Genomic DNA, 15,550 nt, shown 5'->3' with positions numbered 1-15,550 from the left:
CCTCTCGCCTATCGTAATGATTTTGAAAGGATTACTGGATTTTGTGCAGCATCTTAGAAAGCTGAAGCTGTTGCTGTACTAACAAATGCCAGTTTTAGTGCATCTAAATCTATGATGCATGCATGGAATTTCAAAGAACTGCATCTGTATACTGAGCATGGTAATTTCTCCATAGCACTCGATGCTATGAATCAATACTATTTCTGAGTTATTTTTGTTTTCAAACAGACTGTTAGTACTATCATATGGACTCTACTCATTTTTCCAATTTTTTACTCTGGGAAATTAAAAATTGTGTGAACAGAAGAAGCTTGTGTCAAGATTCCTCTTCTCAATGTAATTGAGTATTTCTGCAGTGAATAGTTAATGATGTTCTGCTTTGCAAGACATAAATGCGGCAGTGACCTGCTCTCGTTTAGATGTTGCAGTAGTAGAATGGTGGGGCTTTGCATGGTGCATGCTTTCATTGTTTGTGTTAATCTGCTTGCATGTGCCTGCTGTGAGCTGGATGACTTGTTTCTGCATCAGTGATAAAGCAATACTTAATTTCTCTTTCTTCTTATGAATAAGTATTCTTGTTCTTGATTTATCTTTCCCTTTGGTTATTAAAACATAATAAAATATTTGAGTTTTTTGAATGTGATCTATGAATGCAGAGACTTCAGATTCATGTTGTGCTGTTAGGTGTGCTTGCTTCTTGGTGGCAAAGAGCTAGAACTGTCTGAATGCTTTTTTGTGTAACAGCTTTGAGTTGGCATGGTTTGCAAGCTTATGGATTGCTGTCTTGTGTTAAATACTGATACACGAGTAAATAAACTGCTCAATTGTAAGCACAGATGACTGTCAAATGTACTGCTGAAAAGATACCTTTTTAAAAAAAACCCAGCTTGAATAATTAGGCAGATTGGAGTTTTTTTTCCACTCAGCTTTCATTTTGTGAACTAATTCAAATGGACATTAATTATAAGGGTAACGTTAGAAGAAAAGAATTTAAGCCAGTGTAAGTCACAAGGTTTTCTACTAATGCGATTTATCTTCTAAAGTCTATAGAAGTACTATTAAAATGGACCTTGACTAATTCTTCAGGTATGGATGTTATAGAATTTCACTTACTAAAATTAAATCTCTCATTTTTCATACATGTGCCTTTCTCACTTGAAAGAGAAAACATCAGAATAAATCTGCTCTTCATCATTAAAATACTGGTTGCAATACATTGGACATTTTTACTACATTTTAAAATTAATCTGTTCATGAAGTCATATCCTATTGAAACATTTTCCCTTCTTTCTAACTTTTACAACGTAAATAGATATTAAATAAGACCCTACTGTCAAACTAGCAGAAGTAATAACACATTCAGAATCATCTTAATATTTGTAGTATATGATTAAGTAAACAATGAAGTTGACACTGGAACATTTAATTTTGTTTAGATTTGCATTTAAAGGAAATGTTAGCAGAAATATTTTGATTTATAGTTTATGCTTCTTAAACACTTCTGAGGTAAAATAGTAGTACTGTATGCCGAAAACTCTTAATTGTACTTTCAGATATTTTTTATTATCTTACCCGCTTTGATTTCACTTGTCACCTTTGAGGACTCAAAATCCATTTAAAAAAAAAAAGCCACAAGTCTTACTTGAATATTTTAAGAAAACTGATCAAAGCTTTAGAATTTGGTTACTTAAAATCCAGTGGTCAAAGCTGTAAGTTTTGTACTGTAACACTAAGTGCATTGCAATTCAAAATGTGGTTCATTATCCCAAATATATTATCAAAGCCCCTTATTACTTCAATTTCTGTTGGTATCTTTAAATGAGGGGGGGGAAAAAAAAGCGCACTGCTATATCCAATAGATACCTTAAAGACATGCTCTGAAACAAGTAGTCAATTCTGAAAAGTGGAGCTTTTAGCTCTCTTGTAGCTATTTTTCTAGGACCTTACTTACTGTAAAATAGCTTTAAATTTGTGGTTCATAAGGAATGACTAAATGATGTATACATCCTTAAAGTTTGACCTAAGGAAACTGCTTCTTGTGTTCTGTCATTTCACTCTAAGCTGTCATTAAACATAAACTTCTATGTCAAATAGATCATAATATTTCTCTACTTTTTGTGAATTGAGGCAACAAACTTAAAGACATGCCATATAAAATCTTTCAAATTTACAAATGCCTCTTTTGTAGTTGCTGTAAGTGTAAATTAATCATTTAACTTTCTTTCAGACTGGACTTCTAGACTAGTCATTTCTAACTACACTTGTATTTCTTGGTCGCATACATTTTTTTCAACTACTTTTCTGCTTTTAATAATTTGTCCTGGGTTTTTTAGAAGTTTATTGTTTCCACAGTTCTTTTTTTGTCTTCGGCCTCATTCTTCAGACAGCCAGATAGGCTCCTTCTTGGTTTTTTTCTGTATAATCTCATTCAGTACGGTGTTAACAACTCTTCAGCCATACCTTCATTTTGACAAAATGAAGTTTCTCTGCCTCTGTTCCTTTGTAACTCAAACATTGTGCAAATACTCCTGTTTCGAGCAGTGCTTCAAACATTTTTCATTACTCCCTTTTTTTAAAACTCTGTAAGTTCATTTGTTTTATTTATCAACACTTTCCTCACTTTCCAAAGCAGCTTCTAATTTTTCCAGTAACAGCTAAGAACTTTATTGTTGGTTCCTTATTACTCATTCTGTATCACCATCTCCCTGCCCCTTCAGGATTTCTGTGCTGCAGCATTTTTTTCTTCTCAAAGATCCTTCACAATGTCATCACTGTGTACTTGATCAAATTCACCTATTAACAGCATTTCAAATATTAATCTGAGCACTTTGTTTCTTTCAGTGCATTCTCTCCGTGTTTTTCTGACTATTTATTTATATGAATGCATGGAGAAACATTTTTCCTTCAGTTCCTCAATATCTGCGCTTGTAGTTTTAGCTGTAAAGAAATTCATGAAAGTTAATGCTTTTATCATATTTTTGTGCTTTTTTAAATTCAAGACACAGTCTACGTTTTCAGTAATATTCAAGTATTTATATCTTATTATCTTCTGCCTTTTGTTTATGCAGGTACTTGTTTTCAATTAATTTGAGTTTTATACAAAGAATATTGAAGTCTGGAACAAGAAAATGGCCGCTATTATCTGTTTTTTTCTGATCCCTGCTATTTTTTTTATTTTAAAAATAAAAAAAATCACTGTTTCAGTAGTGGGAAAGATTTACTCAGACTGTGGGTTGTCTTCATACTGAACCATCTTAACTCTGCATAATTGTAGAGTACTGTACGTTTTGTGAATGTTGTGTGGAAATTGCTTGTTGGAGATCACAGATACCAAAGTAACTAAAAGTTTCCAATTTTTGTACCTTTTAAATACATGGGTTTTTGCACTTTTGGGGGATGCATAACAGGTTGTAAGTAGCTACTGTTTTTCCACAAAGTAGATTTGTATTAACTTCACAGGTATTAAATCAACGTCTTGAACTTGCAGGCACAATTTGAGTTAAGCTTCTAATACACAGTGATAAGAAACAATGTTTTAGAGGAAGTGATGTTAATTGCTTTTATGGTTTCTTCTCATATTTAAAATCTCACTGTGCTTTTTGTGTGGTGTGTATTTTTTAGACTGAATCTGGGTATGGATCAGAATCAAGTTTACGCCGCCATGGTTCCATGGTGTCTCTTGTTTCTGGAGCAAGTGGATATTCTGCAACATCCACCTCTTCGTTCAAGGTTAGTGAATAATATTTTCTTAATACGGATGTGTGGAAAAAAAAAAAGATGCAAATGAGAAAAGGGTATATTATGTGAAGGTTCATTCACACAATTAGAGGAAAGAGTACCAACTTTTTGGTTTACTGTGTAATTCTGTATGTAATGAAAAACAGATTATACAGGAAGCTTTCACATGCCTCCAAGCAGTTGTCCATTTTAAATTACAGTATCTTCTGATGGCAAAAGAAATCAAACCTGTTAGGAGAATTTAGCCTTTCCCAGTGTACTCCTGAGCATACAAGGGCTTCTAAATTAAAGGATGATATGCTGGTTCTGTGATTTAACAGGTTTGATTATTAATACCAATTGACAAATTACTTTTCCAGTTTCTGGAGTCTCAAACTAAAATGTTTAACATTTCTATAAGTGTTGCTTCTTGTAGGAGCAGAAGAGGAGCAAAGCTAGAAAGGTGTGTCTAGATCAGTACAATAACCAGAGCTATTTTCAGGCAAATAGCTGCAAACTTGGGATTAAGCAAAGCTGTTGTTAGTAAGCTTTTTCAAATGCTCTGAAGTAGCAAGTGCAACAGAAAGGAAAAATTGAGACCAGTGAAAAAAATGAGGAAGGAAGGCTTGTATATAGTTTCTTATAATCACGTTCTTTGAACATTAACAATATTTCTTAGCAGTTGATATCCGAAAGGTCATCAGTTGTACCTGAAAGATTTGTTCTGGCTGCAGAAATACTTTTTTTTCCTTGAACTACTGTAGAATATTTAGAAGCATTTGAAGTGTTTTTCTCTTGTATTTTCAGAAGGGCCATAGCTTACGTGAGAAGCTTGCAGAAATGGAAACCTTTAGAGACATCTTGTGTAGACAAGTTGATACTTTACAGAAATATTTTGATGCTTGTGCAGATGCAGTTTCCAAAGATGAACTCCAGAGGGATAAAGGTAAAGTTGTTACTGGAAACACTGACCTCCTTAAAATCTAAATTTCTATATGATAAGGAATGTTTCTGTGTAATTAATTTCAACTACTTGCACTGCAGTAGTTGGATTCCTGTATAAAACTGCTTAACTTTGTTCTTAACCTGTAGCTGAAATCTCACTGAAAAAAAAGATCTTTTAAGCACTTGATGTTATACAACAATATTTTTTTTACCCTTATAAGATGTAATCAAGTTAATTTACAGCTGCATTTCTTACCATTATTTTGGAAAAAACATTTGAGTATTAGTTTGATAGGAAAGGTATGTTCTTACATTACATAAAAGCAAAGCTGTTGCCATATTGTGCTCTTCAGAGGTGTATTGGCTGAGGGTAGAATACTGTACAACTTGAGTGTGCACTTGCAGTAGTAGACCCAGATGAGGATATTTACTCACTTTTTTGCAAATTTGCTAGAGTAGAAGAGCTGAATTGTGATTCCTTTGTGTAGTCAGTTATAAAAGAACCTTCCTTTGGACACTGACCAAGAATCTCATAATTATTCCTCATAGTAATGTTGTAATTCTGATGGGGATTAAAAAAAAGAAGGCAGGAGGATCATGACTTTTTGTTTTTATTTTAGGAAAAATATCTTGTGCTTAGCTGTGAAAGTGCTCCTAGTTTGTTCGTACACACCAAAGAATTAGAGCAGCTTTCTTTCTTCCCTAATATATTATCTTTCTCTCCCTAATTCAGTGGTAGAAGATGATGAAGATGATTTCCCTACAGTGCGTTCTGATGGGGATTTTTTACATAACAGTAACAGCAGTAGGGAAAAATGTAAGTATGTCTGAACTTCAGAAAATTCACTTGAATAGTATGATAAGCCTTATATGACTGATATTCGTGCTTTTGTCTGAGAGGAAAGCTGTAGGAATGGTATTTCAAATTTGTTACAGGAAATTCTTGTTCATTTTAAAATTGTTAGATGTTTTTCATGATTGTCTTGAGTTAAGCTTAACTTAATACACACAGATATTAATGGAAGCTTGTCAAGCTGATAATTCCTATTGTGTTCAAAGTCAGTTTTACGAAATTCTGCTGGAACAGCTGTGTTGTTAAAATATTGGGAACTGAGAGTTGTAATAGATAATTATTCTTTGTTCTTGTTACTGTTGTCAACTTGTATGTTTTTTTCAACTACTGTGGCTGCATTATGACTAGGTCAGTGTTGTTACTCCTCATAATTTCACCACTTTTTAACCGTATTTTTCAATGATATGATGAACAAAATCTTTTTCTTTTTTAATTCTTAGCTTAAAAGATCTAATTATAGTCATCTTTCTCTTGAAAGTGAATGTGAAACTCATGCAGGTCTTCCTTTTTGAAAAATCTTCATACAGCTGGCCTGCCAGAAATTGTATATGTGCTCAGAAAACTCTTTGCTTTCTTTGTATACTTTCTCTTGTTTCTTGACTGAAATTACTTCAGTGTTTGTTCACTAGATGCTGACAGTTTAGGTATTTACTAGGTCTTGGTTCAAAGTTTTTAAATTATGCTAACTCTTTCAAAACAGGTGGAATCTTTAAAACACTTTCATAAAGGAACTGAAAATGGAATGCACTTTAAACATAGTTCCAGAATTAATAATATGAACTGATTTTTCAGTGATATAAAATGCTTCCCCTGCTAAGGATTAATTATGTGCTGGCATCAGAGGTTAAGTAGAGTATAACTTTGAAATTCTTGAATAAATCTGTTGTGCTTTTTGTCAGTACATATAACCAATATTGACCTGTAAGCAAGTCTAGCAGTTTCATCAACCCTATATAGTCTACATTTTTGAGGACTTCTAAATCACTAGAACAAATTCCAGAAAAAACGAGAAGTTTTTTTAAACATTAGTGAGTACTAATTACATGGCATGATTCATTTTAAAAGAGGTATCTGTCAGACTTTTTGTAAGATGGTGTAGGAGTTTCAGCTTCATTTACCTTTAGAACATTTTTTCTTATCTGTATTACTCTGCTATATATCCTATATATACTCACCTAATATGTAAAATTTCATTTGGAAAGTATATATTTTTGGTGCATCAGATCATGTTACAAACTTTAATAGGAAAGTGATGTCCTTTCTTTTTATCATTGTTTAAGTGGAATTTGAAGTAATGTATCTATATTCATCTTGGAAAAAAAAATCTTTATCAAATATTCAGGAATTTCTCTGCTAAGGAATTGTTGAGTATCCTGGGTGGATACCTTTACATACAAACTCATTTACTATAGGTCACTATTTCTGCAACCTTTTGCTTTTTGCAGAACTTCTAGTTACAGTTTTTATGATTCTTGTTTCTGTTAAAATACTTTCCATCAATTCTGTTAACAACTGATTTTCATTCTATTTTTTTCAAATAGGATGTTTGTTTTATAAGGAGTAAATGCATAAAAAATTCCATGCTGTCTTAGAATATCCTGGGTTGAAAGGGACCCACAGGGATCAAGTCCAACTTCTGTCTTCACAGACGATCCTAGTATCTTGTGCTCAAACCATTAGATTTATAATTTGTTTAAGGAACTGTGTTCTCATTGTCTTTTGAAATTTCCATTCTGCACAGTTCCTGAGTAGAGAGGAGAAAGTTAGCATGACTGTAGAGATTCATATACTGCTAATGAAGATACCATGTTTGGACAGGGAAGTTTTTTTTGTTTCCTAGGAACCTTCAATGAAGAGTTAAAGTGCGATGCAGGTATTCAAATTCATCATTTTCCAGTTGGAAAATCTGGTAACTGAAACAGTGGTCATTAGTATCAAGGCACCAAGGGAGTGCCTGACTGATGTGTGTTTACCAGTTGGAATCTTGTAGTCTAGGAATGTGAGAGTCTTGACTGAGAAGTGTTCCCATCTATCTGCTTGGGAAAATGAGTGAATTTGGGCTTAATTTAAATAAGAGTGGGTGAAACCTATTGTGGGATCCTCTTTAAAGACAGAAGATAGAACTACATAGATGAAGGAAATAGCCTGTATAAAATACAGTGGGACTTGTGGTGAATTTTTGTTCTTCAAATGTAAGAAGAATATTCACCCGCATTGCTGAAATAATAAGGTTATTCTTACAGGAAAACTAATCCTATTAATCCTACTGTCATCCACAAAAGATCAACAATAGGTTTCACTTAATAAGTGGGTAATACTCCCACCCATTTCTTTTTCATGTAGAATTAGTATAGAGGTATAAGTTGCAGAAGTGGAATAAAATGGAAGAGAAAAAGTAACTTTGTTTTTTACTTACTGCCTTCTAAAAATCTTCCATTTCACTGGAAAATGGATTTCACTAAGCAAGTTATGTTTTAGACTTCTGGGGAAGGGTTGAAAACCATATCTTAGGAAGAAAATGTAAAAACTCATCCTAATAGAGTAGAGGTGCAGAACAGCTAAAGAGCATGGTATTTAAAAAAAAAAAACATTATAAAGAAAGGAATCCCTTGACTAAAATGTTGAAGTTGAATTTAAAGTAGGCAAAATTTCATTGCAGTGCTTTTTTCAGTTGACTGCAGCTTGATTAGAAAGCTAGGAGAGCAGCTCCAATAAGAAAACTTCTAATATTGTCCTTGAACTTGAGCCTGTAGATGTCCCGATGGAAGATTTCAGCTTGAAACACTAGATCCTGTAGTTGATGTAGAAAAGAAGTGTAGAGAAGAAATTAGAAAGATGTTCTGCTTCTCCAGATAGAAAATCTGACAAATATTGTTAATATTCTGAAGCTTAACTGTTTCTGAGCTGGGGCTTGTGGTCATCTTCAGACATGTTTTGGGAAGAAAAATGTCTCCTGAGGAGTACCCCCATACACAATAAAGAATCTCTTGAGTGATCTCTCCTCAAAGAAATAAGCTTTGCAGCATTTTTTGCAGATCCTCTCCTCAAAGAAATAAGCATCTGCAGGTTCATTTTTGTCCAGATTTCAGACAGCTTACATATCACTGCTGCTTTGACACTAGTCACTGAATGGGTTATTTTATTATATATATATATATATTATTCTCTCTCTCTATATAATATATATTAAAATGCATTGTATCCAAAACCATATCAAAGTATTAATGAGTTGTAGCTGAGATTCAATGAAAGCTGACTTTTTTCGAGAAATGAGTCTGTTGCTGCATTACCCTAACAAACTGCAGCAGAGATTTGTGAAATGAATTTTCTACGTTGCAGCTGGTGGATGTTTCTTCAGCAGTATTATGTTTAGCAGTATTATGTACTGAAGAAAAAAGCAGGTCTATAAAGCAGTACAGCTCTGCTGGTAAGCCTGCAGGTGAACATGCTGTACACAAGCAGAACAAATTAGTGGTATTACAGTTCTCAAAGAAAAATGCAGTTTTTATGTGAAGCTGTTGTTTAATTTTCATTATTCGCAGTGAATCCACTGCACTGCCTCTTTGCCAGCTTATACCACTTTCAGTCTCGGCCTCCTCCGTGTTCCCTCTGCAGCTGTTAGGGGGAGGGAGATCTCGTTCGCTTGTTATTATTTCTGAAACAATTTTTTTCTTTTTTTTCCAGCCCCCTATCATCTTCATCTGTTAGGGAGTATTCTTCATTAATGTGGAATAAAAAAATAAGCTGTGTTTTACCATACCATGTATGCTTATTGGGGAATTTGAAGAACTGTATGGTCTGTAATCATGTATTTGAAATAAAAATAGCTTGATTGCTTGTGAAAGAAGAGCATATAAAGCTTCTGGAGACTTGCACCATTGCTTAAGACCATGTGATGTTTGCTTTCTGTTCCCCAAGTATTCTACTATCAGAGGACAGCAATTGCATTTCTCTTCCTTGTAAGAACAGAGCTTCTTGAAAGTTTTGCTTTGCCCATGCAGGCAGTTATTGGATAAACTTAACATAAATATTTATTTCAGCTTTTTAAACCATAACTGTGGCATGCTGACAAACCAAAGAAAAATTAAATAAAAATGCATTATCCAGCTGGGTGACAAGTCACTAGCTTTAACCATGGCATAGCAGGAAGTACTTGAGCTTGCCAAGCTCAGTCTTCAACAGGGGTTTACTTCTGCTTGCTAATACTTTATGGCATTTATGTGTGGTATTTGATTTGTTATTCTGTCAACCTATATGTAAGTGTGACATATAATAGGTATTTTTTTGTCACGCATTTTAAGTGATTTAAATAGCCTTAGCAACAGATGGCTTGGTTGACAGCATGAAGTAGTTGTTGGAATTGCAAAACCCACAATACTTGGATAATTCCACAAATTTGATACTTTTATATATATCATACGTTTTTACTTTGTGGATTTAAAATCTAAAATTGCCAGCTTAGAGCAACTTTGCATATGACATTTTGGCTTTGATTGAATTTTTTAATTTTTCCTTTCTTAGTATTGAATTAGGTATGTAGAGGTTTCTCTGTTTTAGGCCTCACTTAAAGCTCTCAAACTGCTATTGTTACGAAGTATTACCACTCCCTCCACCTACATGATATGCAGAGCACAGAGTAATACAGCATTACAAGCTGACTGGAAATAGCGTATAGCAAGATGAAGCTGAAGGGATGCATTCTTCCTTCTGAATCTCTTTTCTTATCCTGTGGATAGCTGCAGATAATTAGCACATTTTGATTTGTGTTTCGAAATCAACTTTCTAGGCAGTATATTGGAACAATTGTAATATAAACCATGCTTTTAAGATGCTCACTTGGATTAAATGCAGCTGTCAGTAAATGGTTTATGTTTGTTTTCAGTATTTCCACACGTGACACCCAAAGGAATTAATGGCATAGACTTTAAAGGAGAAGCTATAACATTCAAGGCAACTACTGCTGGAATCCTTGCTACACTATCTCACTGCATTGAACTCATGGTAAAACGTGAAGAAAGCTGGCAAAAAAGGCTAGATAAGGTAAGGTTGTTTTCCTTCCACTTTGTTTTACAAAAAAAAAGTTTATTCAGCTTGAAATTTCAACACCTGTTTTTCACCTTCTTAGTCCAGGCATTATTTGTATTTTTATTTACAACACTTACTAATTTTAGGTGTTTTCATTATTTATTAGTCCTACAAAATGTTAAAGCCTCATCTTGACTGTTGCTGATATAGTAGCATTCATCAAAGACTTCTTTTTTGCAGCCCATGTTCAACTAGGATTCCTATATTATTCTTTAAAATCCAAAGAGGACCTGACAGCATTAATATAATACGTTATTGCTTGCAGCCTTCTAAAGGAGATCTGAATATCCATGCTGTATCCAGAATGATGTGCAAATCCAAAATGCTTAATTGTAAAATGGTAACAGTACTGAGAACAACCTATTCTTTAAGGGTTTAACTCTTTAAAGGGATCATCATTTATTTCACTTTTAAGAGAGGAGTAGAAAACATGACTTAAACTAGTTGATTAATTTTTTTAGTTAGTGGTGTTATCTGTTTTTCTGATGACAATAATAGTTCGCACTAATCCTATGCAACCACTATAGCAACTCAAAATGCACAATCTCTTCTTCAGATGAGATGTGTTGGAAGTGTGTCTGGGATGTATTTCAGGCTTTGTCTTCTACAATCTTGCCAGCCTGCCGTTATTGCCTGGTGTTCTGTGCCATTGTTGTTTCTTGTTTTTTAATTTAGCATGTTCACATATGGCATATATCACATCAAATCTTACTTTATATATTTTAGTGGTACATGATTCAAATAATAAAGGCATTCTGATAAAATATATCTGCATTTTAGACCTTACACCTGTCTCTAGCTGTTCTTTGTCTGTATGTCAAAGGTCTGGGCTTATCTTGCTGTTTTGATACTTCAGACAATGCTTAATTTGGTACTGATTCATCTAAGTAGTTGGTGGAATTGTAGCAGATCCAAGACTTGAAATTCATTAGTGGGATCACAGAATAACTCAGATTGGAAGAGACTTTCGTAGATCTCTAGTCTAATCTCCTGCCGAAGGCAAGGAGAGTTTGAAATTAGACTGGGGTGGTCAGGACTTTATTACATCTGGTTTCAAGTCTTCAAAGATGGAGACTGCACAACTTTCTGTTCTATACACCTGTCGTTACAGAGAAATTTACAATGCTATAGTGAAAGTCTTTGTCTATATCCAATCAGAAATATTTCAGTATCTACTCTTTTTTTCATCCTTGTACCAGAGTCTGGATCTGTTTTCTTGGTATCTCCTTAGTGGTCCACTGACAAGAACTTTTTTTCTCTTGACTGAGCAGACAGACTTCATCAGAATTTTCTTAGAGCATGGATGAAATGAATTTCTCTTGTCCAACGTTTCGTGTATTTTAATATGGAATAATATGTTAATATAGAAGATAGTTTAGATCAGTTATTAGTCATGAGACTAATTTGAAAACACTTTTTTAGCTGCAAATGGTTAACAAAACTGAATTTCCCTTTAGTTCTCATGTTACTGGTATGCCATGTGCAGATTACCTCATATATCATGAGTAAAAACATTTTAAAGGGGATCATGATCTTGTTTGAACTTGGTTTTCCAGAAATTAAATAGGAAACACTTCTCAAAACTTGCTTGGAGATTTTAAGATTCTTTGCTTTAGTAAGCTTGTTGGCCCTCAGTAGTGTGGGAATAATGGGAAATATGGTCTAGAGTAGAGTCATTCATGGACCACTGTTCCTGTCAGGAATGATCTGCACCAGTGTGGGCTTTCCATAGGCCACAGTTTTTTAAGCTAACATCTGTCTGCTCCAGTGTGTGGGGATCCTCTATGGGCTACAGTATGGATATGTGTTCTGCCATCAAGCACCACCTCCCCCTCTGGCCTTGACATTCCCTCCGCTGCTTCTTTTTGTTCCCTCCTCCTCTCCCCCAGTGTGGGTTTTTGTTTGTTTGTTTTGTGGTTTTTTTGTGGTTTTTTTTTCAGAAATGTCACTTACGTGTGACACTTCTGCATCCTGCAGTGAATCTTTGGAGCTGTCTGGACTTGGTAGTGTCTGACATGAGCCCTGACTTCCTCCCAGAGGGTCCCCTGCATCCTCTCTAATAAAAATGTCTTTATATCTACACATAGATACACATATTGCCTTTCCACTACGTTGCTTTACTGGCTCAACATAGTTTGTAGAAGTCTTCTACAGCTATGGATCTGATTTAAAAGCATTGCAATATCATCAGATGAATGTCTTCTGAGATGGAAGTAAATATTGTGAGATAATGAAGTTCAGCCTACTTTCTCTTATACTTTAAAGGAGAAAATTTGCAGAGGAAATGCTAGGCTTAATTTGATTCCAGCATCACTACATCTTTATTCAAAATATGTAATGTAGATATAATTAGTGGCTTTAATAGAGTCATACACCTATTACGAGAGAATGATGGTGAGTTGTTATTCTCTGCTTGGAATTCATGAAATGACTCACTTGAATCCTATGCCAACTAACTACAGATAGAAGCTTACATGCAGTGACTCATTAGCATCTCACTGTATTCAACGAGTTAGCATTTTACCAGTTTACCCTTCATCCTTTGTCATGACTGCCCGAGCAATGGTGTTGAGCAGTTCAAACAGTCACTTAGCAGGTCTGACCCTCAGTGAACCATTTATAGTTATATTTAAACTAGATTTCGATTTTTGGTCGCTGATCTAGTAATTTCTTGCACGTCTTATTAAAAAAGAAAAAAAATAAGTGCATCAGTCTTGTTTGTGTCCCTGGTCACTAAATCACCTTTCCTATTCAGCTTTACTTGCTCACACTTTCTTTGCTACATGCATTCTTTTGCACACACTCTTCTTTGTTGTTGGACTTGATGATCTGAATTCAAGGTCTTTTCCTTGAGCAATTCTATGATTCTGTGGGAAGGGGCTCCTCGAGGTAGTTAACTTCCCAAATTTTGTTTGAGTATATATGAATGCACACTGTGTGCGCCTGTAAATAAAATGAGAAAATTGATGGCTCTGGAAATCTTGTAAAAAAAAAAAAAAAAAAAGCTAAGCTATACTGATCGTTCTGTTTATTGGCATATGTATTGCTATCAGCTATTTCATTCCTTCAGCATCAAAAGATCATGTCATTTTGCAGGAGGTAGAAAAAAGGAGAAGAACAGAAGAAGCATATAAAAATGCTGTAACAGAACTGAAGAAAAAGTCCCACTTTGGAGGGCCAGACTACGAGGTACATTTCTGCTTTACTTTTTTTTTTTTAAAGCCAGGAGTTTGAAAGCTTATTTATTAAATGATTGTATGTGTAAATCAATCTAATTTGCTTGTGCAAGAGTGTTCATGCCACCTCAGTTTTTCCAACTTGAAAACTGCATGACAGATTTCTATCCTTTTTTTAAATGAAATTCAATCTTCATCTTGTCCTTCTTGTGTCTAGAGTAATTCATTTACTGATATTTCTGGTGAATTTTGATTTTGTTAATACATTTGATACTGCTTATATGGAGTAGTTTTTTTCCTTTCTTATGGGTCAGCTGTATAGGTGTGTAATACAGTACAGAAACCCTAAAGGCAGAGGCAGTCCTAGAATCTGAAGTTCAACTAAAATCAATTTTAACTTGTCTCTGTTACTTCAAATGTGATCATAAATGCAGTGATTTAAGATTCTGCTATAGCTGTTAAATCGTGTGTTTCAGAAACTTCCTCTTCAGGTATTTACTCAAATTCTACAGTGTCTACACCACCTTCTGAAAAATAATACAAGCCAATGCACCTACAGTGCAGTTTGTGTGATTTTTTTTTTTAAGAACCTGACTTCACAAGCGTTAATCAAATGCTCGTTTTTGCTTAAAAATCAAAACTTGAGAAATAGTAATGATATGGGATACTTAATAGACATTTGAACACTGCTGCTTCTCTCAGGTATCCATTTTAGTTTTTTGAGATTTGGCAGATTTTACTGTACAATAACAACACTAAGCCTAGTTTTCTTAAATTACTATTTTAAGTCTTAAACTTGAGTTTTCAGTACTCAGTTCTACCTGCTTCTTTATGTTAAGTTGTTCATTCCAAGAATTCTCAAGTAAATGATCCCCACTATTTTTTGTCTTATATTTTTATCTGGAGCACTGGAATACTCAGAAGTAGTCTAATTGTGCAATTATGTTAATATGTTTACTTTTCTGACACTTTGTAAGCATTTTTAAAGAGGAATTGTATGTTATTTAAAGCTTAAATCTGATGTCAAAGTATGTTGACAATTCCTCAGTTTCCTGGTTTTTTTGCCTTGTTTGCATAACTACCTCCTATGTTATAGTTAGAGGCAGTAACTCTCTTTAACAAGTAGTGTTTTCAGATGAATTGTAGTCTAAGAATATTTGTAAAAATATGGAATATTTGTATGATATGGAAGAATTTCATTCTGTCAGTTACATACATAATACATACAGATACGTCTAAAATTAAATTAAGTGGAGCTCTCATGTCTCCGAAGTTTTAAACTAGTTCTTGTTTCTTATACTCTAGGAGGGCCCTAATAGTCTGATTAATGAAGAAGAATTCTTTGATGCTGTTGAAGCTGCTCTTGATAGACAGGATAAAATGGAGGAACAGGTACTGATGCTTGAAAAATGTGTTAATGATGGGTGCTTCATGGGAAGCTTCAATGACCTATAGTCATTCCTTGGGTGCATCTCCTGGCAATTTAAAGTAGAATTCAATTCTTGGTATTTGTAAAGTTAATTACTGTTGTTTAACACTAATTTTGAGAAGCTGATTTCACAGTTTATGTGGATTACAGTGCAAATGTTAACCTAATTGAATCTCTTGTTTCTGATTCTAATGTATCTTAAAATTCTGTATAAAACTTATTTGTAACAGGTACATGTGCAAATAGGAATACCAAACACTGCAGGTATTTGTCAAAACATCATTACTGCCCTGAAGTTTATTTTGCTAATAACAGGGGCAAAGATCAAATAGGGATAACATGCAT

The 15,550-nt window shown here is 34.2% G+C and overlaps 1 protein-coding gene across 2 annotated transcripts in view; it reads left to right on the top strand.

The window, feature by feature from the left end:
* Positions 1 to 15,550, top strand: part of CERT1 (ceramide transporter 1) — a 75,086-nt gene that overhangs the window by 43,513 nt on the left and 16,023 nt on the right. For both annotated transcript variants that reach the window (XM_031609311.2, XM_031609310.2), the window contains exons 4-9: positions 3,622 to 3,729; positions 4,525 to 4,663; positions 5,396 to 5,479; positions 10,398 to 10,555; positions 13,697 to 13,789; positions 15,082 to 15,168. In XM_031609311.2, coding sequence (XP_031465171.1) covers positions 3,622 to 3,729; positions 4,525 to 4,663; positions 5,396 to 5,479; positions 10,398 to 10,555; positions 13,697 to 13,789; positions 15,082 to 15,168 — 669 coding nt within the window. The remainder of the gene's footprint in view (positions 1 to 3,621; positions 3,730 to 4,524; positions 4,664 to 5,395; positions 5,480 to 10,397; positions 10,556 to 13,696; positions 13,790 to 15,081; positions 15,169 to 15,550) is intronic.

The sequence above is a fragment of the Phasianus colchicus genome, chromosome Z (assembly GCF_987193195.1).
Source record: "Phasianus colchicus chromosome Z, bPhaCol1.hap1.1, whole genome shotgun sequence".
NCBI classification, from domain to species: domain Eukaryota; kingdom Metazoa; phylum Chordata; class Aves; order Galliformes; family Phasianidae; genus Phasianus; species Phasianus colchicus.
This window is presented reverse-complemented; position numbering and strand designations above follow the sequence as displayed.